A 24,422-nucleotide genomic window follows, 5' to 3' on the forward strand; every position below is an offset into this window, starting at 1 on the left:
GTCTGGTCTGTCTCTGTAATCTGATCCTTGACCTCGAGTTTATAGGGAGTTCAATTTGCATGCATGTATACTCATACTCTCGTGCTGAGCATTTTATGCTCACGTCTCGTACTCTGTGTTTCTGGACACCCTATTCCATGGGGCGGGTTTGCGTTTGGATGAGGCGGGTGGATCCAAGAGGGGCTAGGCAGTGGCTGGCCAGCTGGAGCTTCGCCTAGGTTTTATTTCAATTGTATTGGTTTGATACAGTATTCGATTTGGTTGTATAACTATTGGGTATTTATAGATTTCTTCCCTTGGGATTGTATAATATTTATTGCTTCCGCAGTTTATTTCTGGTTTACTGTTTGATTAAGTTAATTGCGTGCCTAAGTTCTGTTTAGTAGGTGATCTCGGTAAGGGTCACTACATTTATGGTATCAGAGCATGCATAGTATTCTTGGGATTTAGATTCTGCATAAGATAACCGTGAGGTACTTTTGTAGATGGTGAACTACGATGACCATAGTAGCCATGGTAGTGTAGGTGGACGTTGGGGAGATGATGATCGTGAGCGTCGTCGGGAACGTCATCATCGTCATCGTGATGAGGATCGTTTCATCGTACGTCGATTCTTATAGATGGGTCCTAAGACTTTGGTTGGAGGTGAGTCTCCGGAGGACGCGGAGAACTGGTTAGATCATATGGAGATGACTTTTCAGACGTTCCGTTGTACCGAGGAGCAGAAGATGGAGACGCTTGGTTATCTTCTGGACGGGCGAGCCCGTAAGTGGTGGAGATTCACTTCTGCACCGTTCGTCACGACGAGAGGGGTTGCCACTTGAGCCGAGTTCCGCACAGCTTTTCTGTGGGGCCTCGGGTTGCTAATCTCATTCTTAGGGCAATTAGAACTTAAACATCATTAATTAAACAAGGAAGGAATAAGATCAAACAAATTTATTTTTTTTTTTCAAAGGGGAGTGCGCGGGGTCCGTCAAAAATAGCAGACCGAGAACAGAGGGGTGCGCAGGGTCGGTCAAAAAGATCAGACTGTTCGCCCCCTCTAATCCAATTCTCGGTTTGGAAAATTTTAGGCTGCGCTCGGTCTGCTAACATGAGCAGACCGAGCACAACTCTGGGCAGTCTTGTGCTCTGGTTTTTGACAGCAAAATTTGATCCTTTCAACCCTTCCAATTCAATATAATGATGTCCCAAAACATGCAAACATACATAGAACAAGATCTAAACATGTTTATAACAAGTTGATACATCAAACCAACCATTAGAAATCCAACAAGAGCATGAAACTATACAAGGTGTTCATCAACTTCTGAAGAACAACATTTATAAGTGTTTCCAACATGCTTGCTAGTCTTCTAAACTCATCAAATTAGCTACACAACCCGAGTCCACATATCTATCCTCTCTCAGGAGCTACCCTCGATGACCTTGGCCAGCTCTTGCCCCATCTGTTGCAATGCACACATACAAAACAAAGCAACAGCCGGATAAACTCCGGTGAGAAAACATTCCCAGTATAATCGACATATAAATGCGTTAAATAAATCATATCAACTCTAATCGTAAACGACTCAACAATAGAGTAAATAACGCATATATCGATCAAGAATTGATTCATATATCATCATTGCCATCAAGATTCGTAACTGATCTTGACATGGATATCCATCTATCGTAGTCGTCTCAGACTAGAAAATAAGATCGCCTCAGATCTTGGCATAGAATCAATTCATATCATCATCATATCATAATCATATCGACTCAAAATCAAAGATCAACTACCTGAGATGGATCGACAACATCAACATCAAATCGAAACATAAACAAGTATGTGGTTTTTGCGGGACAACTCAAGAATAGTCGTTCTTGAGTTTCAAATCTCTGACTCGCAATGTCGTCATTGTAACTTTGTATTTCTTCGGTTTTGAACGCTTCAAATCTGAAACATAGCATCAAAACATTCATATCAAACGTCATTCTATTCAACCAATTCAAAATCAATTCAAAATCATCAATAGATCTTCAATCAAAATCATTTCAATCCTTCTTCAAATCTTTCTTCGGTTCAAAGTCGTCAATCTCGAGTCATCACATCTTATCACCGCTGAAATAAAGTAATCAAATTCTATAACCATCAGCACTAGTTACAAACATGTTCGGCTCGACACTCCATACTCAAACTCAATCAAATACACAAATCAACGGCGTAGCGATTCAAAATCGGTAACCGACGACATATCGAAACCATTTTCAACTTCAATTATGGCTTCTCATCCACATATCAGCAAAATAACATCATATTCTCAGCATATCAGAAGTATACATTCGAGATACATGCTGTGAAAACTCATTAGAACTCATACGACTTCAAATAACCGATTCGACATCGATACGGAAAGATATAAACCATAAAAATCAAGATACATGCTCAACGTCTTATCTTTCCAACATACTGATTTTGAAATATATCAAAAACCTCACAATACTTACATCAAATCGAAGTCCTCGTCGCAAGGATTCCAGAACACTTTTCGGAATTGAAATCGGACGATCGGAACAAAAGTTACGGGGTTTTGGAAATCAGAATTTCAAAGAAAATAAAAGGCTTCGGCTTCTCTGCTCAAAATTCTGAATTCCTTATGCCTTGTACACGTTGACATGCTGATAATCTCATAATAATTCTGATAACTTCAATCAATATTGCAATTTAGCCCCTGAAACTTAGTAAATTGCAATTCAGTTCTCAGCCTTTTTTTAATTCAATTTCAATCCTAAATAATTTAAAAATATTAGAATTTAAATCAAAACTCTAAATATTCTCAAATTAAATATACTCGAATTAAAATTAAATAAATTCGGATTAAATCAATTAATCCCGGCCTTTTGCACTTCAGCCCTTGAAACTTTGATATTTCAAATCAGTCTCTGATCGGGTTTCACCTTCGAATTATATCATATTCATTCTCGAAACTTGAAATTTAATCTTAAATTCCATAAATATGCAAATCGAATATTTAATCTTTTAATTTAAGAATTCTCGGAATTTAAATCTCAAAATCCGTAAATTCTCAAATTAAATATTTTCGGCTTGGAAAGTAAATCTATAATTTTCATAACTTCTCAAATCAATATTTGCCCAAAATATGGAATTTAATTCTCAAATCCCATCATTAATAATTTAATATTTTTGGGCCTTACATTTTCAGTAGCTGTACTTTCCTCCTGCACTCCGTCAGGCGAAGGCGGGTGAGTTACTGAGTCTGCGACAGGGAGCCATGTCTATTGAAGAGTACCAGCAGAAGTTCTTTGATCTGTTATCCTATTGCCCCAAGATTGCTGACAGCTCTGAGATGAAGTACAATTTGTTCCTTCAGGGTCTCAACCCTGAGATTCATGACCGTGTGGCGGTTGGTGATGACATGACCTACGAGGGTCTGGTGAGCCGTTGTCACCAGGCGGAGGATAGCATTCGGCGGAATTGGTCTTTCTCTCAGTCTAGGCCTGCAAGTTCTTTGGGTCCCCGTGCTCAGACTTTCAAGAAGTCCGGATCTACTTCTTCTTCCTCTGGTTCCGCTGGTGTTGTTCATTTTGGGAAAAAGGAGAAGTGCGACCATTGCGAGAAGAACCATCTGTCAGACAAGTGTCGTAGAGCTTCTGGAGCTTGTTTCCGTTGTGGAGAGGTCGGTCATCTCCAGAGGGATTGTCCATTAGCTGGGGGAGGCGGTTCTGGTTCAGGATCTGGTTCTCAGGCTACCATTCAGCAGAGGTCGCAGGGACAGTCTGCTGGGAGTTCTCATTTGAGGACGCGGGCTTCCGGCCAGGTGTTTGCTTTGAGGCATGATCAGGCAGTGGAGGAGAATGAGAAGGTTATCACAGGTACATTTCTGTTATATGGTATACCTGCTCTTGTACTCATTAATACTGGTGCATCTCATTCCTTCATTTCTGCACGTTTTGTTAAGAGGCATAAGTTACTATGCATTGCACTAGACGTAGTAGTTTATGTTTCTACTCCGATGGGTCAGTCTACTTTGGCTAAGCGTCTAGTGATGGGTTGTCCTTTAGAGTTCGAAGGGAACATTCTGATAGCAAATCTCATGGTTCTTGCGATGGATGACTTTGATTGTATTCTGGGGATAGATATGCTGACTACCTATCAAGTTTCAGTGGACTGCTATCAGAGATTAGTACGCTTTCATCCTGATGGGAGTGATAGCTGGTTTTTCTATGGTGAGGGAGAGCGAACCCCGATGCCTTTGGTATCAGCTTTGAGAGCCTGTCGAGCTCTATAGTCTGGCGGGGAAGGCTACCTTATCTATGCAATTGATCTGTCTGCTGAGAGCGTTGGGATAGAGAGTATTCATGTTGTGGATGAATTTCCAGATGTATTTCTAGATGAGATTCCGGGTTTTCCTCCTGCTAGGGAAGTCGAGTTTGGCATAGAGTTGATGCCGGCTACTTCGCCTATTTCTCGAGCACCGTATCGTCTGGCTCCGTCAGAGATGCGAGAGTTGAAGAATCAATTACAGGATCTTTTGGACAAGGGGTACATTCGTCCTAGTGTATCTCCTTGGGGAGCTCCTGTTCTCTTTGTGAAAAAGAAGGATGGGTCTATGCGGTTGTGCATTGACTACCGACAGCTGAATCGGGTTACTGTCAAGAACAAGTATCCTTTGCCTCGTATTGATGACTTGTTTGATCAGCTGCAGGGTACTTCGGTTTACTCCAAGATTGACTTGAGATCTAGGTATCATCAGATGAGAGTACGAGATCAGGACATAGCCAAGACTGCATTTCGTACTCGCTATGGGCATTACGAGTTTCTAGTGATGCCATTTGGATTGACTAATGTGCCGGCTATATTTATGGATCTGATGAACCGTGTCTTCAGGGAGTATCTGGACAAGTTTGTTGTAGTCTTCATTGACGACATTCTGGTGTATTCGCGTAATGCGGACGAGCATGTTTCTCACTTGCGGTTGGTACTGCAGACTCTTCGGGATGAGCAGTTATACGCCAAACTGAGCAAGTGTGAGTTCTGGATGGATCGAGTGGTCTTTCTTGTCCATATCATATCCAGGAAGGGGATTTTTGTTGATCCGATCAAGATTGAGGTTGTGCTTAATTGGTCGCGTCCGACGACGCTTGCTAAGATCCGTAGTTTTCTGGGTCTAGCAGGATATTATCGTTGCTTCATTCTGAACTTCTCTCAGCTAGCTCGACCGTTGACGCAGCTTACCCGCAAGGGTGTTGATTTCAAGTGGTCCTCAGAGTGTGAGGAGAATTTTTGTGAGCTTCGACGATGGTTGACTTCTGCGCCGGTGTTGGCATTACCGTCAGGATCTGGAGGGTACGTGGTTTACACAGATGCTTCTCTTCAGGGGTTGGGTTGTGTCTCAGAATGGGCATGTGATCGCATACGCTTCTAGACAGTTGAAGTTGCACGAGGATAATTATCCGGTTCATGATTTGGAGTTGGCAGCCATTGTGTTCGCTTTGAAGATCTGGCATCATTATCTGTATGGCGAGAAATTTGAGATCTTCACCGACTACAAGAGTCTCAAGTATTTGTTCACTCAGGCGGAGTTGAACATGAGGAAGAGACGTTGGATGGATTTGCTTAAGGACTATGATTGCGAGATTAAGTACCATCTGGGAGCTGCTAATCTCACTGCTGATGCCTTGAGTCGCAAGGTACGATTATCCGTACTTCAGACTTGTTCGATGTCTAGTGCGATTAGAGATTGTTGTTCTTTAGGGTTTACCTTCAAGCATAAGAAGGTATGCAGAGTATCTAGATGTTTGCGATACTATCTGAGTCAGCTTTGTATTCGTGGATTTGGGATGCCCAGATGTCTGATTCAAAGACCCAGCGTTTGGCTCGTCTAGCTAACGAGGGTAGCACGTCTGGATTTCACTATCAATCAGATGGCTTTCTGTGTTTGTCTGGTAGGCTTGTGATTCCGGAGAATGAAGAGTTGCGAGAGGAGATCTTGTCTCAGGCACATCGCACTAAGTTGAGTATTCATCCGGGGAGCAACAAGATGTACAAGGACCTACGTACTCGATTTTGGTGGAAGGGAATGAAACACAGTGTTTATCAGTTTGTTTCGAGATGTTTGGTATGTCAGCAGGTCAAAGCAGAGCATCGACGACCTGGAGGTTTGCTTCGCAGTCTGTCTATTCCTGAGTGGAAATGGGAGTTTATCACGATGGATTTTGTGACCCATTTGCCGGTATCCTCGAGGAATTGTGATGCTATCTGGGTTGTGGTGGACCGACTCACCAAGTCAGCGCATTTCATTGCCTATAGTCGAGAGTACTCTGTAGATTGTATGGCGCGGTTGTACATTCAGGAGATCGTTCGACTTCATGGAGTGCCTGTGAGCATTGTCAGCGATCGAGACCCCGGGTTTACTTCTAGGTTTTGGGGGAGTGTTCAGCGTGCAATGGGCACTACTCTCAGTTTGAGTATTTGCCTATCATCCGGAGACAGATGGTCAGTCATAGTGCACTATCCGTACTTTGGAGGATATGCTTCGAGCGTGCACTATGGACTTTGGTTCAGCCTGGCAGGATCATTTGCAATTGATTGAGTTTGCATACAACAACAGCTATCATAGTAGCATTGGGATGACACCTTTTGAGGCATTGTATAGGCGACGTTGTCGTACTCCACTCTTCTGAGAAGAAGTGGGGGAGAGACAGGCTGAGGGACCAGAGTTAGTTCAGGAGACAGCAGATGTTGTAGATCAGATCAAGAAACGGATTAAGATTGCACAGGATCGTCAGGCCAGCTACGCTAATACTAAGCGTAGGCCTCTGCAGTTTGATGTTGGGGAGAAAGTGTTTCTGAGAGTGTCACCTTTCCGCAGAATTCTCAGATTTGGCCTCTAGGGCAAGTTGTCTCCCAGGTTTATCGGTCTGTTTGAGATCTTAGAGAGCATTGGCGATTTGGCTTATCGTCTGGCTTTGTCACCGTATCTGTCCAGTATTCACGACGTGTTCCACGTATCTCTGTTGCGACGGTATGTGACAGATCCGTCTCATATTCTGCAACCGTCTAAAGTTCAGGTGGATTCGGGTTTGACCTATGTTGAGAGACCTATTCGTATCCTGGATCATAAGGATAAGGTCTTGCGGAATAAAGTTATTCCTCTGGTTTTAGTTCAGTGGCAGCGCCGAGGCACTGAGGAAGCCACTTGGGAGCTCGAAAGCAGGATGCGTACAGAACATCCTGAGTTGTTTTGATTTCCTTTTCGAGTTGTTTTCATTTGTAAACTCTGTTAACGTTTTATTTTAATAAAGATGTTTCTTTTGTTGCTTTACATTCAGTACTTAAGATCTGATTTCGAGGACGAAATATCTTAAGTGGGGGAGAATGTAGTAGCCCGTAGCCAGTTTTAGTGAGTAATTGCTAATTAATCCAATAAACATGATTAAGGGAATGTCAATTGGATTAACGGAGTCCGGGATTGGACTCAGAATGATCAGAAATGGTCCGGAGGGTCAGGCAGAATGGAAGCAACGTCCAGGGAACGAAAGCAACGTTTTGTAGCTAATGTCATCCGTGACGTCAAACAATATTATGTCATTGCTTACGCACTTGATGGGACATCGGAAGCAATGATGGGGATCGAAAGCAACGTTCGTCAGGCAGAACGGACGCAACGATGAGGAACGGACGTTCCGTTCGTGGTCTATAAATAGGGGTGCCGAGTCTCACATTTGAGCACACCATTCACCTCTTCTCTCTCGTTTCTTCAGCCTTCTAACTCAGATCTAGGGAATTCTAGGCGTCCCGTCGGGAATCCGAAAGTGGCGTAGCGATCCAGGCGTCGTAGCGGAGTTGTGGCCTAGTTTTGAGGCAATCGACAGCAAAGGGCTAACGACGGACGAAGGTATATCTTTTGCTTCCTAAAAATATTTAGGAGTATGCAATAGCCTAGTTAAAGCTTTTAGAGCACTATAATGATATTAGTATCGTTTGGCAGTATAGTGCGGATTATCGGCGTTGAACTAGAGCTGGTAGAGCGCGCCTAGCATTTGAGGTACGAAAGTACTGTTCAAGATATCCTGACTGAGTATGCATGTATTATGTGACTGCATGATTTATATGTCATGATTTTATGCTGCATACATTTGCATATTGAGCTATCTCCTTCGAGATATCTATTAGTAGGGTTGTACCCTATCCTGTTTGTGGATGGACTTCCATTGATTTGGGTCCGGAGTATCCACTGGTATTTCGGTATGGGAGCCACCTCCTGAAGCAACGGCACAGCGTGCTACATACCAGGGCCTGGTTTATCTCTGTTATCTGATCCTTGATCGAGTTTATAGGGAGTTCACTTTGCATGCATGTATACTCATACTCTCGTGCTGAGTGTATTATGCTCATGTCTCGTACTCTGTGTTTTTAGACACCCTATTCCATGGAGCAGATTTGCGTTTGGATGAGGCGGGTGGATCCAAGAGGGGCTAGGCAGTGGTTGGCCAGCTGGAGCTTCGCCTAGGTTTTATTTCAATTGTATTGGGTTGATACAGTATTCGATTTGGTTGTATAACTATTGGGTATTTACAGATTTCTTTCCTTGGGATTGTATAATATTTATTGCTTCCGCAGTTTATTTCTGATTTACTGTTTGATTAAATTAATTGCATGCCTAAGTTCTGTTTAGTAGGTGATCTCGGTAAGGGTCACTACATCCCCACTCCTGGTAGTGGGTTTTTGCCCTCCCCAGGGATCGAACCTTGTACCTCCAGGCTTAAGTACAAGTTCTTATCATCCCTGGTACCAAGCTCAATGGTACCAGGGATGATAAGAACTTGTACTTAAGCCTGGAGGTGCAAGGTTCGATTCCTGGGGAGGGCAAAAACCCACTGCCAGGAGTGGAGAGGCCATGAGTGCGATGTCCGTCGAACCATGTGGTCCAAGTCCATGCTATAGGCTGAGGAGGGATGCGGTGGAAGGACGTTGGTCGTTACAATACCGGTGGAGAAGGGTTGTGAGGGTTAAGTTTATGGATACTGGGAAAACAATTTTAATGAATATGGTTATGATAAATTCACATATACATGTGTTTGCATTGAGTTCTTTTTGCGTACACTTGATTTGATAAATGTATTGAATCCAAAAATTAACTGAAAGTCCTTTTGATCTGTGCAAATAAGTATTGAACTTAGTGGATTGTGTTTTGCAACTTGAGTGTGGTGAACTCTACCCGGGTGTTAGTTTAATTAGATGGGATTGGCAACTCATACACAGACAAAAACTCTTGAAAAAGTGTGGTGAACATTCGAATTATAAATTTGAATATATAATTATGTGGCCAAATGAAGTTATATGATTTCACGACTTGAGTTGACTCTTCACGTTTGTGGTTCTTTGTTTGTTATTTCTTTGTTCCTTGTTTTATTTTATTTTTCTTCGGAGTAGCAAAAGTCTAAGTTTGGGAGGATTTGATAGGTTCAAGTTTTACACTTCTATTTTATAGTATTTAATGTGGCTTTTGTTATTTTTCGAGCGATACTATTCGTCTTTGTTTTTGTCGTTTACAGACTTTCGAGTAACAACCATTTTTATGTGATTAAAAAAGTGGGAAACATACAAAGAAAAATAGGGAAAGAAAAGCACCAAAGGAAAATAAATTCGAACTTTACAGTGCCATGTCGGAATTTTCCCGAAAAAACAAGGAAGAATCATATCGATAAAGGCAAAGGACTTTTCAAAACTGAGTGCCAACCCTTAGGTAGCGTCTGGACAAGAATCTGTGTGCTTCGAAAGATTTTTTTAGAAAAAATGCTGAAAAAACAAGGGTCTGGATCCCACACAGACCTTGTGCCATTTCGAGGAAAAATTATCGGCGATCGGCGTCCCAGTGCCATTCACGCCGAATCCTACCTATTTTGGGCTTTTATGTTTTCGGACCGTTAATGACGTAGTATTATAAATAAAAGATGGAGGCCGAATTTTGACGACTTTTTACTATTTTTCATCATTCTTTAATTCTAGAACACACAACACAATCACACATCACTACGCATTCAAAGAGGTTTGAGACACTTTGAGATGTGGGAGCAAACGACAATGGATAGTTGAATCACAAGACAGAGAAAATTCATCTAGAGACGAATAATAGAATTTACTTTGTGATTTTTATTATTTCTCTTGATTTCTGATGAGATTTTTGGATATGCATATATGTTTAATTATTTCATTATAAACTTATTGGTTTTTAGAGATTGACGAATTATGATTTGAATTTCATGTTTTAAATATTATTTTACCTACTATTATTTGTTCTTACAATTTATTTGCATATTCATGTTTTTATTGTCTTTCAATAACTGACCATAGATTGAATGTTAAAGTTATTTGAAATCTGACATTCGGGAGAGAGAATTTTGAATAGGATCATGAAAATTTTTGTAGAATTCGAAAAGCCTACAATTTCCTTTGAGCTCGTTGAAAGATAACCATAAAACTTGATTAAACTATTTTGTTGTTTGATTTCTGATTGAGATATTGAAACTGACATCAAAATAATAAAATTTACTCGACACTTGAGAGATACAGTAAATAACACTTGAGAGTTCTTAACCTATAAATTGAAATAAATGATGTTATCAATTGATATGATTTACATGAATGAAAATTAAATGAAATCTTGTATCTAGAAACCATATCAGATCATGTACACAATCATCCTTGAAATTTTGGTTTGTTTAATTTATCTTAGTTTATTGAATTTTAAACCTTGATTTTCTAAATAAAGTTGAGGGTATTTTAATTACGGTATTTAGTGTGAATATAAATTTACAATCCTTGCATGCGTAATACTCTACTCATCATATATTAAAACTTAACATCGTGTGCTTGCGAGCAAAAAACATGCAATAATCATCTCACATTTGAAACCAATTTCAAAACCATCATTGACCTTTCAAATGACATCAATGTCATCCCTCATCTCTTTTCGATTAAAAATAAGACCAATTATTTATCTTTTTAGTTGTTGATTTAAATGGCTTTTTGTTTTTTTTAATAGTGTAAAAATTATAATTATTAAATATTTTAGATTAAATTAAAACATTTTCAGCCTTGATTCTCTAGTAAGAATAAACAAATGGGATTTCAATGAATATGATTTCCCTCTGTTTACACTTACAAATTAGCTTGCAGTTTTTGTGCAAGTTTAAACTGGGAAATTCAAGTCAAGCTACTCCTTATTCGCACTCTGTCTATAATCATTTGCCGACCGGACAAATCTTCTTCATACCCAACAACCTGAACAAGCAACGCAAATCATATTAAAATACCTCAACTTGATGTATCCCACATTTTTTTTACCAAAATTCCATTTTCTTTAATCGAGGATTTGAAAAATGTAAAATTTTCATCTGGACGAGAGGAAAAGTGCACTAATGATAGATACTTAGCAAGAAATATACCTGAGAATCAGTTTGAGTTTCGCTGAAACCATCGTGACTGCCCTTCACTGCAGCACTTCCAGAAAGATTGTCTTCCGCTTCATTTGACCTGAAACATTAGATTTTATTTACCAGTGTAGCTGTCTCAAATGAATATGGAGTGATTATATCTGGTCGGTTAGTCCTTTATGTCACGGATAAGTAGAGCTAATACACCACTCATTCACAAGAATCCGTAAATGGACAAAAGATGAAAACACAGTTGAGGAATCTAAAGCACATAAAATCATTTGGTTCTATGGATTACGAAAACCACATGCTTTCCAGGACAAAAGAGAACAGTTCACTTGCTGTCTGACAAAACCAGTAAATAAAACAGTAAAATAAGATGCACGTTCACCTGTTTACCCAACACTCTGCTCGAATCGCATCGGAATGGTGAATCGAAGACCTTTGACCAAGCATGGTGGAATTAGAAGATAAGATCTGATAGAATTTAAGGGTACCTTTAGCTAGAAAGAATGTTGAGTTTAAGTCTGAATTAAAGAACAAACAGATAAAATGGATACATTTTCATTGCAACCGCTTGTCTCCTGAGACTTAGGATCTTGAATCTGATTTAAAAAAAAAAAAAGGACCAGTAAAACATGAGGGAACATCTCAACAACCTTTTCACGTGAAAATAAGGAATTGACACTCTACCTTGCTCGTTTGCTCCAACAAATCTTCTATAGCTGCTGCAACATCAGGAACTACCAAAGAAGCTCCTGTCATAGAAATGGTTGTGCTGTTTTCTGCAGGATTCTTCATGTTGACAGATGTGTCGTCTTTGGAGACACAAGATAGTGGGATCTTTACATTATCATTTCCCAATACTTTTGCTCTCTTACTGTAATTATTTAACTGCTTGGGCCCATGCCTCACCAGACATTTGTTGGATACAACTGTTTGCGTATTTCTCAAATCCTGTGACTTCATTGGTTGTGACGCATCATCCTCAGACAGCATCCTAACAGATTGTGAAGGATATTGGCTCACAGTAGACAGTCCTCGGTCCAGAGAAGTTGGCTCTTTCGGAAAAAATGCTTTCAGTTCGGCAACTTTGTTCTATCTCATTTTCAACAAGGTTTTAGTTACCAAAAAATGTGCATAATAAGAAAAATAGATTGCGAGCATCATAAACCAAGAAAAAAAGAAGACGGCAAAACCACCTGCAAGACACATTCATAAATCCACTCAGCAGTAACTACTTGAATTCCCCATCGGCAAGCTGCCTCGTACTTATCACCATCAGCATATTTAGATATCAGATGAGTGGCTTTCTTAGTCAGTTTTTCCACAAGTTTAACCCCAAGAACATAGCACAAATTCCTCAGCAGCAGTCTTTCTTTTGAATCATACCGCGAAACACAAAATCGATAGCCTTCAAACCCAGGTAAAGGGATTTGGCATGGAAGTGGAGAATAGAGTAGATGACTACCAACATTCAGCAAGCGACCATCCTTAAAACAAGGAGAGCCAATGTAGGTCAATATTTCTTACATCCCAAACGTACAAATGCACGGATAAAAACATTGCACTATAATCTGTTGGAACAAAATTTGCATCGGCATGGATGATGGCAAAGTTTAGTAAATTTGCTTGTCTCTTTTAATTCACAAGGTCAACTAACTGAGACCGCTCAGCAGCTGTGACAAATACTTGACGACAGGCAGCAGCAAAGTAGTTTAAGGAAAAACCAACTGAAGCAATCATCCAGTCTGGCCAGAAGATAAGACAAAGCAACAACGACGAAGTGCAGCAGCGACAAATCCAAATAAACAAGGGATGTTTGCGAAGGTCGGACAATAGATAAATATTATTCCTTGCAGAAACAACCGAGACTCGACATAGGAGGGATACATAGCACACAATCAGAACTCACAGCAAAACTCTCTACCATTAAGAGATTTGAAGACCATTGACCACTGGATATCCATTTTAAACTAGTACACCAAAGTTGGATTCATTAAAAAAATTATACCTCTATGCAAGAATGAATCCAATGACTGGAAACATATGTACATCGGACAGCAGTCAAACAGGGTACTACACCATGACGCTCAACAATAAAGTGCACATTCTTTTTATTCTGATCTGGTGCTACCTCTCCTCCCCCTTCTTCAACCCACTGCAAAATTTCGGGTCTCTGGAGAAAGTATATCAACAATAAGTTCAGAAACGAAAAGAACTATATTATAATCAATGTCAAAGCGAAATAGATAAATTGACAGCATGTTGAATCACAGTAATAGTTGCAGATGCCTCTTAACAAGCAAGATTAGAAACCAGATCCAGCATAACATTCGGTTAAACTTATGTAGTTAAAGAAACGATTCTTGACATTAAGATATCACTCAGTTAATGAAAACAGGAATTTTTAACTTGTAAGCAAAGGCCAAGGCTATGTGAAAAATGTGCAGCATAGACACTTGAACCTCCCACAAACAAATAAAAAGCAGCTTACCTGTTCTTCAGGAAAAGAACTTGAAAAACGAAACAGCTTTCCTTCAAAAACAGCTGAAGACTTTCTACCTGTTACCATGTTGCTCACATCACTTTGCAACTTCAAATCACCGTCTTCTTTAGCTTTTAAAAAACATAAACTAACACTGATTAGAACCATTCTACAGTAAATGAGAATCACTTGCCAAGAAAACCTCTTTTTTATCCACTAATTACCAAATAAAACTTCAGAATGAGGGGCTGAGTTTTCCCGGATATTATCATCTATCAGAGGCTGGGCACCAGCGAACTTCCCCTGTTTCATGCCAGTAACACTTGTCGCAGTCTTTTTATTGAAGAATACAGGATCTATAAACAGATTAATAAATTTTTAAAAAAAAAAAGCAATAAGTAGAGATTCAGAATCATGTCTACGAACTGTTAAAGAACAGAATGTTAGAGGTGCATTTTTAGGTATTAACATGACGTCTTCAGCACCTTTAGGAAGAAGCAAATCATAAGCAATGTGCCTATGAAGCAAGGGAACTTCTTTCTTTTTGTGAGTACAGTCTTCAAGCCATGCTGTTTTGACTACATGAATGACTCCATTAGCTGCTAAACTCCTTACCTCCTTCATTTCACTGCAAAATCACACACAATATCAAATGTCTGCTTCAGTTGACAAGAACAGACACTTAATCTGCACTGGTTAACCATTACATATATGTTTATGAACATCAACTGCAATCGCTAGCTCATTTACTTTTTAAAATGCCATCGTAATTAAAAGAAAATGAAAGATCAGAATAGTGGCCAAAGAATGTAAGGCTAGCAACAAATTCCTTTTTTTTGGCATGTTGAGCTAATCAGCCACATATATCAGATAAAACACCAACCCACATTTAGTAGACGGAAACCAGTACTATATTAAAACATAGAGCAGGAGTAGATAAACCAGGATGCATAGATATAACAAAATAAATAATTTATTGACACTTGGAGAACATAGGTATTGAATACCATAAAATAATTGAAGTGTCAGCATAAGTTCACAAAAAGAATGTAAACATGTGTTTCTTGAGGCAGTGGCACAATTTTGGTTGCAAAAATAACTAGAAGCTTCTATGGAACAAATATCATGAGATACACTTAGATAAGCATTTCATGCACAGGCACAGCATCTTACGTCTCTGATGGATTTCCAACAACTAAATGCGTCAATTTTTCACTGAAGTACATGTAACGAGAACCGCCACCTCGGCGAACCATGTCTACCAGCTTCCGCATTTCAGATGACTCAAAGCCTACAAGTAGAATTCTGCACTCAGACAAGTATAAATCGTCATCCTCACTTTGAGAATCATCAGCAACACAACGATCAAATACAGAATCAATTTTTTGCTGATGACAAGGTGAATCATTCTCCTCTTTGGGAAATTGAAGAGCTTCGCAAAATGTAGAAGTAGAACGCATGGGCAGCTGAGTCTCGAGATCAGGTTCTGTATCCTGAGCAGACAAAATAGCGTCTGAATCTGAGGCAGTGGCCAGTAATGATGAAGCATATTGCGAATTTCTGATAACTTTGCCATGACTATATTTTTCTGATGTCTTTATAGTGCTTACAGAAGACGCAGAACTACCGAGGACAGGATAGGAATCCTCAATAAGGCATGCTACTTGTCCAAACAGCAATAGAAAAATCCACGATAAGAAGCAAGGAGAAAAAAATGGCCACTCCAATAAAATTAGATTACATTACGCTTAATGGGCACAAAGCAAACACATTGTTATACCTCTTCTAGCAACAGATTGATGAAACCATTTTCTGGATACTATGTGAATGTGACCCCATCTCTTCGCAACCTTGTATTTATCACCTTCAGGAGCTTAAAACAAATTAAGGATGCCAGTTTCAGGACTAAGGTGCACTTAATGACGAGTTCATGGAACATAGTGAATAAATATGGTTAAAGGATAAAAGTTACGCGTTCGTATCAAGAAATCCCTTATCAACAATCTTTTTCAATAACGTTCCCTGAGTCATTCTGTGCATTGTGATTGTTTTATCTCATTTTCATTGTCAATAGTAATTTATTGAAGGAATTTGACACCTGAATGAGGGTAGAAGCTCATAAAGAAACGAGTTGAGTTTAAGCCCTCACTTGCTGAAAAAAACGAGCTCGGACATGCAAATTAAACTCATTCAAACTGGCTCGACTAGAACTTAAATGGCTCAATAGTCATTTATTGAAGGAATTTGACACCTGAATGAGAGTAGAAGCTCATAAAGAAACGAGTTGAGTTTAAGCCCTCACTTGCTGAAAAAAACGAGCTCGGACATGCAAATTAAACTCATTCAAACTGGCTCGACTAGAACTTAAATGGCTCAATTCACCCTACATCCATGATTGCAAAATCAAAACTTGATCAAAGAAATTATTCTTGTAGGATCAAAGTAGAACACTTAAATAAATATCATGTCAAGTAGTCAACTTGATGGGAGCATCAAAGGTCTAAAGAGTGAAGACCTTGGTGTTATTAACATCCATGTAAAGCATCATCTCAGATAATCCGATTTTGGAGTGATTTCCTCTATTGAGTACTTTTGTTAATTTATAATTCACTTATATCAACATTTTGATCATTTGAATGCACATGGCAATATATAAATGCAAGTTTTCTAAAAGTTTGTAAATGGATGGAAGCCAAATGGCCAGACCCATTTTTCTAGTGTTTTCTTCTCTTCTCATTATTCCATTCTAATTATTTTATATTTACACAGAGAAATTCTTACACCGTACTAAAATATTGCAAAGATAATCCATAATCTAACAAACAGTTACCAGAAACTTTGAGAAGTTGACATCTAATCTCGTACTAGCAAAACTAGGGCTAACAAACACAAGACATCAATAGGTAACTTAGATGTAGAGAACAAAGAAAGCGTTAAGGATATATCGCAAACCAAATGTGTGCATTTTTTTGTCAGCTCAGCAGAATATTTGCCATTGTTCTGTATAACAAGCTTCTCTATCTCCTTCCTCTCATCTACACATCAGTATTGAATATTAAAAAGATATGCTAATAAGTAATAACGAAAAAAATTAAACCTGTGGACAAAAATACAACCTGCAGGAATTCCACTAACACAGATTGTAAGCCCGGAAAAAGGAGGAACACGGTACGACTCTTGAGGAACAACTCGGTGCTCTTTCCAGCATTGAATAAGCCAATTTAATGTGACAATCGGTTTTTTTAGGCTGTTTACAGCCCACTGAATAAGTCAAAAAGAAAATGAAACATAACTGATTAGGACATTTGTCATCAAATTTCGTTTCCACTCCAGTCAATAAAGATAGTGATATTTTGTTCTGGCACTATCGGTTAGGGCATCCAAATTTCCTGTACCTCGAAAATATGTTTCCATTTTTATCCAATAATAATAATAATAAAAGATCTCATATTCCTCATTGTGATATTTTTCAACTGTCAAAACACACACGTAACACATTCACGCCCCAACCATATTAACCATCCAAACCTTTCTCTCTCATTCCCAGTGACATTTGGGGACCGTCCAATGTTAAGAATATAACAGGTACACATTGGTTTCTGCTGTTTATTGATGACCATACTCGCATCTCTTGGTTTATTTAATGAAAAACAAATCTGAAACATCACAACTCTTTAAAAACTTGCACAAAATGCTCCAAACCCAATTCTCTGCTCAAATTCAGATTCTTCAGCCTGATAGAGCACGTGATTGTTTTAATTCTATTCTTGGCGAGTACCTGGCAGCCCATGGCATTGTCCACCAGAGCTCATGTGTTGATACTCCTCAACAAAATAGGGTCTCTGAACGAAAGAATCGCCACTTACTTGAAGTTGCCCGATCCCAATTATTTACCAACAATATCCCTCCCTATTTTTGGGGTGATGCATTTCTTACCGCTACATACCTCATTAATAGGATGCCACTCGAGTGACACGTCTATTTCCCACCATATCTCTCAAGTCTCAAAGTATTTGGGTGCTCCACCTTTGTTCACATTCATTCCCAACATCGTGGCAAACTTGAGCCTCGAACCATCAAATGCATTTTCTTGGTTATTCTCCAAATCAAAATGGGTATAAATGTTATTCTCCAACCAGTAGGAAGTTCAATACCTCTATGGATATTACCTTCCTTGAGAACCAACCTTTTTATTCCAATTCCTCGCTTCAGGGGGAGAGAGGTAGCATTGAATCTCCAAATTGGGTAGCTATCAGTCCCACTGTAACCTTCAGGGAGCCAACCGAAGTCCCAATCCAGCCTAATCCTGCAATCGACAGCTCTCCTGATCTTGATCCATCCCCTACCAATATACCTCTCCAGGTCTATACCCGCAGAAAGCAGTCTTAACCTCGGAGCCAACAGGATCATGCACAAAACCAGCAAGCCAATGATGCTTCTCCACCGCCAACTTCCTGCACAAACAAGCAAGGTACTACTGAACTTGATATTATTTCTCATGAAGTTGAACACAGTGATCCAAATGATATGCCTATTGCACTAAGAAAAGGGACACGAACGTGCACGCTTCATCCGATATGTAAATTTGTCAAATTTGAACATTTATCTCCTGCATATCGACTATCGAGCCTTTGTGTCCAGGATTGATCAGGTTCAGATTTCATCTTCCATCTAAGAAGCTCTCCAAGACTCAAAATGGAAAGCTACAACCTATGATGAAATACGGGCACTGGAAAAGAATCACACTTGGGAGATCACTGAGCTACCCCAAGGAAAAAGGACAATTGGATGCAAATGGTTCTTCACAGTTAAGCATAGAGCCGATGGGAGTATAGAACGATTCAAAGCACGATTAGTAGCAAGGGATACACACAGTCTTATGGGATTGACTACGAAGAGGCATTTGCCTCATTGGCTAGACTCAACACAATCCGAGTACTCTTATCAATTGCGGCTAACCTAGACTGACCAATGTATCAACTTGATGTGAAGAATGCATTTCTTAACGGGGACCTTGAGGAGGAAATCTACATGGACATTCCACCAGGTTTTGAGCCAGAGACAGTATTTTAAATGGCGGTCGAGGCGGCTGCCTAGGCAGTAAGCGGCCCTCGACCACCCCATCTTTGTCTAAGGCGGTCTCAGTAGGCGGTCTGAGGCCATCCGACGGGCGAGGCAGACAAGCAGGTGGTCGAGGCGGCGGAGGTGGGAGAGGAGGCGGGCGAGGCGGTAAATGATTATAAAATCCAGTCAACTAACAAAGTTAATAATTTTAAAAACTAGTCAAAGTCAATCAATTTTCAAAACCATAGATATAATAAAAACACATCTCACTCTCTTTTTTATTTACTTTTGGTTTCTAGTGTCATCCACCATCAGCCACCACCTGCCTCAAACCGCCTCCAGCAGCCCGCCGCCGCTGTCGCCATTAGCCACCACCTTTATTATCTTGTTTGTTTGTATTTATATATTTATTTACATTTTGTTTAGATTGTATTGTAATTTATTGTATAAAGCTTTTTTATGCATAAATATTATTTAATTACATATATAACATAAAAAAATTATAATTATTTGTAATTACATTGCATGATTATATATAATATATAATTTACCTATAAAATATTGCTAAAAAATTCAACCGCCTAGGCGGCCGAGGCGGTAGGCAGTCACTGACCGCCCCGTCACCGCCTCCCACCATTTACAACATTGGTCAGAGACTACTCTCAACAAAGTGTGTAAGCTACGAAAGTCACTATATGGTGTAAAGCAATCTCCTTGGGCATGGTTTTGCAAATTCACCTCTGTTCCAAAAGGAGATGGATACACACAGTGTCGGTTTGACCATACTCTCTTTGTTAAACACTCGGAAGGAGGAAAAAATGTTGTGATCGTTGTCTATGTTGATGATATTGTCCTTACCGGAAACAATGATGAAGAAATGGCTCGTGTCAAGATTTTGCTTGCAAAGGAATTTAAGAAGAACGATTTGGGGCATTTAAAATATTTTCTGGGAATGGAAGTAGCCAGATCAGCTCATGGGATATCAATTGCTCAAAGAAAGTATATACTAGACCTCTTGAAAAGAACAGGTATGCAGGGGAGTCGACCGGCAGAAACTCCAATGGACCCAAACATTGGGTGAATGAGGACTGCCCGTCAGTTGACAAGGGAAGATCAACGCATAGTTGGCAAACTGATTTACTTATTACACACGTCCAGATATTGGGTTTGTGGTTAGTGTGATGAGTTAATTCATGAATAATCCAACTAAAGGTCATATGGAAGCGGTATATCGGGTGCTAAGGTATCTAAAAAAACTCCTGGGAAAGGATTACTCTTCAGAAAATCTTCAATCAGAAATGCCAGGGTGTACAGTGATGCTGACTGGGCAGACTCCCAAAGTGACAGACGTTCTACCTCTGGTTTTGTGCCTTTGTTTGGGGAAATCTTGTAACTTGGAGGAGTAACAAGCAGTCAGTTGTGGCTCGCAGTAGTGCTGAAGCAGAATATCATGCCCTAATAATGGAATTTGTGAGGGAATATGGCTTAAAAGACCACTCGGTGAATTGAAGTTGGAAGATGATCATCCAGTGGAACTGATGTGTGACAATCATGCAGCTATTCGTATAGCCAAAAATCCATTCCCCCATGATCGAACCAAGCACGTTGAAGTAGACCAACATTTTATAAGTGAGAAACTTGAGATGAAAACAATTGAGCTCATCTACACTCCGACTCGAATGCAACTTGCTGACATCTTGACTAAAGCTCTGCATCGACCAATCTTTTAAGACCTGTTCCAAGCTACGCATGATCAACATATATAGCCCAGCTTGAAGGGGAGTGTTGAATTAATATTTATCCTTCTCAATAGTTATGATAAGAATAATATTTTGCTGTGTTTTTTAAACTTTAAATAGATTAGATTAGATCTCTTAATTTAGGGAAGTTTGGTGAATATTCTACAAATCTGATTTGTATTCCTTCTTTTAATTTATGAATAAAAAATTACATTTCCTTTTTCTGCCTAATTCTCTTTCACGACAATAACAATGATATTCTGCTTCTCTTTACGAAGAATTTATCTTATTAACCTCCTCCGACTGCTCGAACCCCCCTCCAAATATTCCAAGATAAAATCTTCATTCAGCCACTCCGAATCCAGATTGTAAACCTAGTAGAACTCCAATTGAGCTATGGAATAAAAAGAGAATGCTTGAGGGAAAGCAAGTGAATGAAGGAAGATATCAACGCCTTGTTGGGAAACTCATCTACTTATCTCATACTCACCCAAATATTGCATTTGCAGTCAGTTCAGCAAGTCAACATTCCCCATGTCCAGGTCATCTTGATGTTGTGTACAGAATTTTGAGATACTTGAAGCAGACTCCAAGAAAAGGTCTTAAAAAAATACCGATGATTGAGGGGTTAAAGCATTCACTGACGCAAATTGGGATGGTTCCATCAATGATAGAAGATCAACATCTAGGTATTGTGCTTCCGTGTGGGGAAACTTAGTGATTTGGCGTAGCCGCGTAGTAAGAAACAATCTTTGGTTGCAAGAAGTTGTATAGAAGCAAAGTATAGAGCTATGGCTCAAGAACGAATAAGAAAAGTGGTAGAAGAATTGAAAATAGAACTCAAATGTCTCATGCAGCTCCATTGTGATAATAAATCAACAATCAATAGAACCCATAATCCCTTTTGTTTTTTTGATAGTAAATCGAAATATATTAATAAATATATATACGATATTAATTACAAAATAATCAATACAATCTATGATCTTGTTCATTACGATAGAACAAAACATGTTGATGTTAACCGACGCTTTATTAAAGAAAAACTAAAGCGAGACATAATTAGTGTGGAATATGTAGCCACGTCACAACAACTTGCTGATTTAATGACAAAAGGGCTTTCCGAACAAGCTCATGAGTTTCTTGTGCCCAAGCTTGATCTTATCAATATCTACACCCAAGCTTGAGGAGGAGTGTGGATTTATATAAACCTCGTCAAATATTAGATGAATATTTGATATCAAGCTGTGTTTTAATAGCATAATTTAGGAGCTAATTTATCTATTATTTTTAGTGGGATAATATTTGATTAGACTTAATTTAAGGGATTAACTATAATTCGTGTACTATTCATATGTGCATTGTAACTCAAACAATATATGAGAAATTAATTTCTTCTCTCTCACATTACTTTTAAATATAAAAACTTGTCTTTCGACATTGATATATCACGAGTACACGTCTATAGAGTTGGCAGATGAATAAGCATATAAGCAATAGAAGATGAGGTATGGAAGATAAACATAGCTGCTTACTTGAAACCAAATAAATAATAACCTTGTATTTTTGAGCCAAAACATTCTTCACAACTACAAAACTGACATCAGATGATGCTTTTGCGAGAAGCACTCCTCCCATTGTGGTGACCATCTTCATAATATTAACCTCCAGTATATTTCGAAACAGAAATCAGCAGTAGTTGCAAACTCCAGATTAATAGGATAACAAATAGTACACAGGGAAACAAAGGAGAAATTGTCATTAATAAAAATTGAAGTTTGATGAACTAAAAAAATATCATTTGGCAATAAATATCACCATGGCTCTAAACATACAGTTATATTACAAGTACATGCAGCACACTTTCTGATCACGACTTTTTTTTCAATTTGACTCTCGCGTGTTACAGAATGAACGTATTAAAAAAATTGCAAATGAGGGACAGGATTTTCTGTCCATGGCTGTCCATTCCAACCGGTTTCTTAATAAGCAAATGCAGCCTGAGCAGCCCATTGAGATTATAGCAGCTAAACAAGATATCAGTGAGGGTGGTAAAAAGTAGAAGGATGAACGTAAAGGAAGAGCCGAAGAGGGATGTGTCTTCTCGTAATTTGGTAAGATCAATAAGCACTAGAAAAAGAGAGAACGTATGACACGTGATGAACTGATGAAGATATCACCTACAATGAGATTGATATATTAACACTTCTAATATTTAGAGAATACAAACTATGGATGGTGCAGAGGAAAGAAAGAGATGCTCTTAGGTCGACGAGGATGAGAGGTAGCTAAATGGAACCATACCTTTTCATCTTTGTCAAAACCAGAAACAAGTATGTTAACACCATCCATTGCAAGGCAACAAGTAAACTCCTGATTAGGCAGAGATCTCCGTTCTTTTGCACACAACAGCACACATTGAGGACCTGATTACAAAGCTAAAATTAATATAATACCAGATTGCTAGACCCAAAAAAAAAATGCTCAACATGTCAGCAATCCAAATAGGAACTCCAATGACAAACAACAGAAATAAGTGAATTACACCTAAAGTTTAAAATCCAGATATCTGATATAAATTTAGATATCATCACAAGCAACGCCAATTTTCACCATATAAACCCTCTCACCACATTGGACATTTAGTCAAATATTCAAATTACAAAGGAAACATTTTTCATCCAAATAAGAGTAATTATCTAAGATGCTGACTTTACCAATGTGCACGAATAAGTGTAACACATCGACCTCAGGAATCTAATTACAAGATTGCTCGATCTTGAATTGAGGATGTTTTGACAGGTAATTCTTCCAAAAGAAAATTTATCAATATTCAATATAATATAAACAATCAAATGATTGATGCACACCAAATAATAAGGAATACAGATTACAGAATACTCCACTAAATATGCATTCTGAATCAATCGTGTTTTCTTAGCACAATGATGACCAGCGTTTGAAGACTATCTGTCGAACTTTTTTTCCAGACAGAAGCTAAGTACAGCATAGCTCGTTGTGCGCGTGGCAATAAGAAGTTAACAACCAAAAGAAGGCTCATAAGCTCAATCGACATGATTACTTTCCTCCGATGCCTATCTTTGTATCATTAAAATATACAACCTAGAAGGTCAATTCTAGCATAAAGTTTAAAAGCTTAATTAACTACACCAAACCAACGAATTTTCTAAAAACTTACCAAGCATCTTGCAGCCTTTTGATCGAAGGTCCTCAAACTTCTCCTGTGAGATTCAACTCAAACCAGTAAACTTCAAACTAAATCTCAGGGCGGTACAAGGGAAATGCAACTTTCAATATACTATACCTAAAACAATTAACGTAAAACTAGACTCGTGTGAAACTGAGCTTCGATTCTAAATCAGTGAAAACTTTACATGCTCGGAAGAGGATATGACGTGATAATCACTCGGCCCATTGCGCGAAGGATCGCAGCAAAGGACGATCTGCGCTCCGTTGAACTTCAGAGCATCGTGAACAGCGTCGAAGAGCTCCGGTGGAACCAGATTACGCGAAAGAAATGCATTAACTCCTGCGAAAACCTTGGTCGCCATCTTCTGCTGCGTGATTTGTATGTCTCTGTACATGAATCAACGCAACGCGCTCAAATCGTTTGGGTTCAATTTCTATAAATTTGGGAATTAGGTCCCAATTTCCTATGTGACGTTGAG

General features: G+C 39.1%; 1 protein-coding gene across 9 annotated transcripts; it reads right to left on the reverse strand.

Moving 5' to 3' along the window:
- Positions 1–2,085: 2,085 nt before the first annotated feature.
- LOC140881050 (uncharacterized) lies at positions 2,086–24,422 on the reverse strand. Of its 9 annotated transcripts, none has more exons than XM_073286037.1 (19): positions 24,129–24,421; positions 23,933–23,975; positions 23,038–23,159; positions 22,291–22,398; positions 17,047–17,191; positions 16,874–16,965; positions 15,711–15,804; positions 15,104–15,590; positions 14,416–14,558; positions 14,155–14,286; positions 13,940–14,061; positions 13,457–13,621; positions 12,645–12,935; positions 12,136–12,540; positions 12,003–12,047; positions 11,834–11,919; positions 11,455–11,542; positions 11,172–11,290; positions 2,086–2,104 (listed from the first exon to the last, which is right to left on the reverse strand). In XM_073286037.1, exons 1-18 carry the CDS (start codon positions 24,336–24,338, stop codon positions 11,213–11,215), a joined length of 2,856 nt encoding a protein of 951 aa, XP_073142138.1. In that variant the 5' UTR covers positions 24,339–24,421; the 3' UTR covers positions 2,086–2,104; positions 11,172–11,212. The 9 variants fall into 9 exon arrangements, with proteins under 9 accessions (XP_073142138.1, XP_073142140.1, XP_073142139.1 ...); XM_073286039.1 differs by lacking the exon at positions 2,086–2,104 and having other exon boundaries at positions 11,117–11,290; positions 15,104–15,423; positions 15,541–15,590; positions 24,129–24,422; XM_073286038.1 differs by lacking the exon at positions 2,086–2,104 and having other exon boundaries at positions 11,117–11,290; positions 13,940–14,055; positions 24,129–24,422.

Source organism: Henckelia pumila, chromosome 2 (genome assembly GCF_033568475.1).
Source record: "Henckelia pumila isolate YLH828 chromosome 2, ASM3356847v2, whole genome shotgun sequence".
NCBI classification, from domain to species: Eukaryota; Viridiplantae; Streptophyta; class Magnoliopsida; order Lamiales; family Gesneriaceae; genus Henckelia; species Henckelia pumila.

Bases quoted from the DNA above. Each gene is read 5' to 3' on its own strand.
- LOC140881050 (XM_073286037.1), bottom strand. From the start codon at position 24,338: ATGTACAGAGACATACAAATCACGCAGCAGAAGATGGCGACCAAGGTT. The intron at 13,622-13,939 runs GTAAGCTGCTTT...TACTTTCTCCAG, and splicing joins GTTCTTTTCCTGAAGAACAG to AGACCCGAAATTTTGCAGTG. The intron at 12,936-13,456 runs GTATAATTTTTT...CCTTGTTTTAAG, and splicing joins GGATTCATTCTTGCATAGAG to GATGGTCGCTTGCTGAATGT.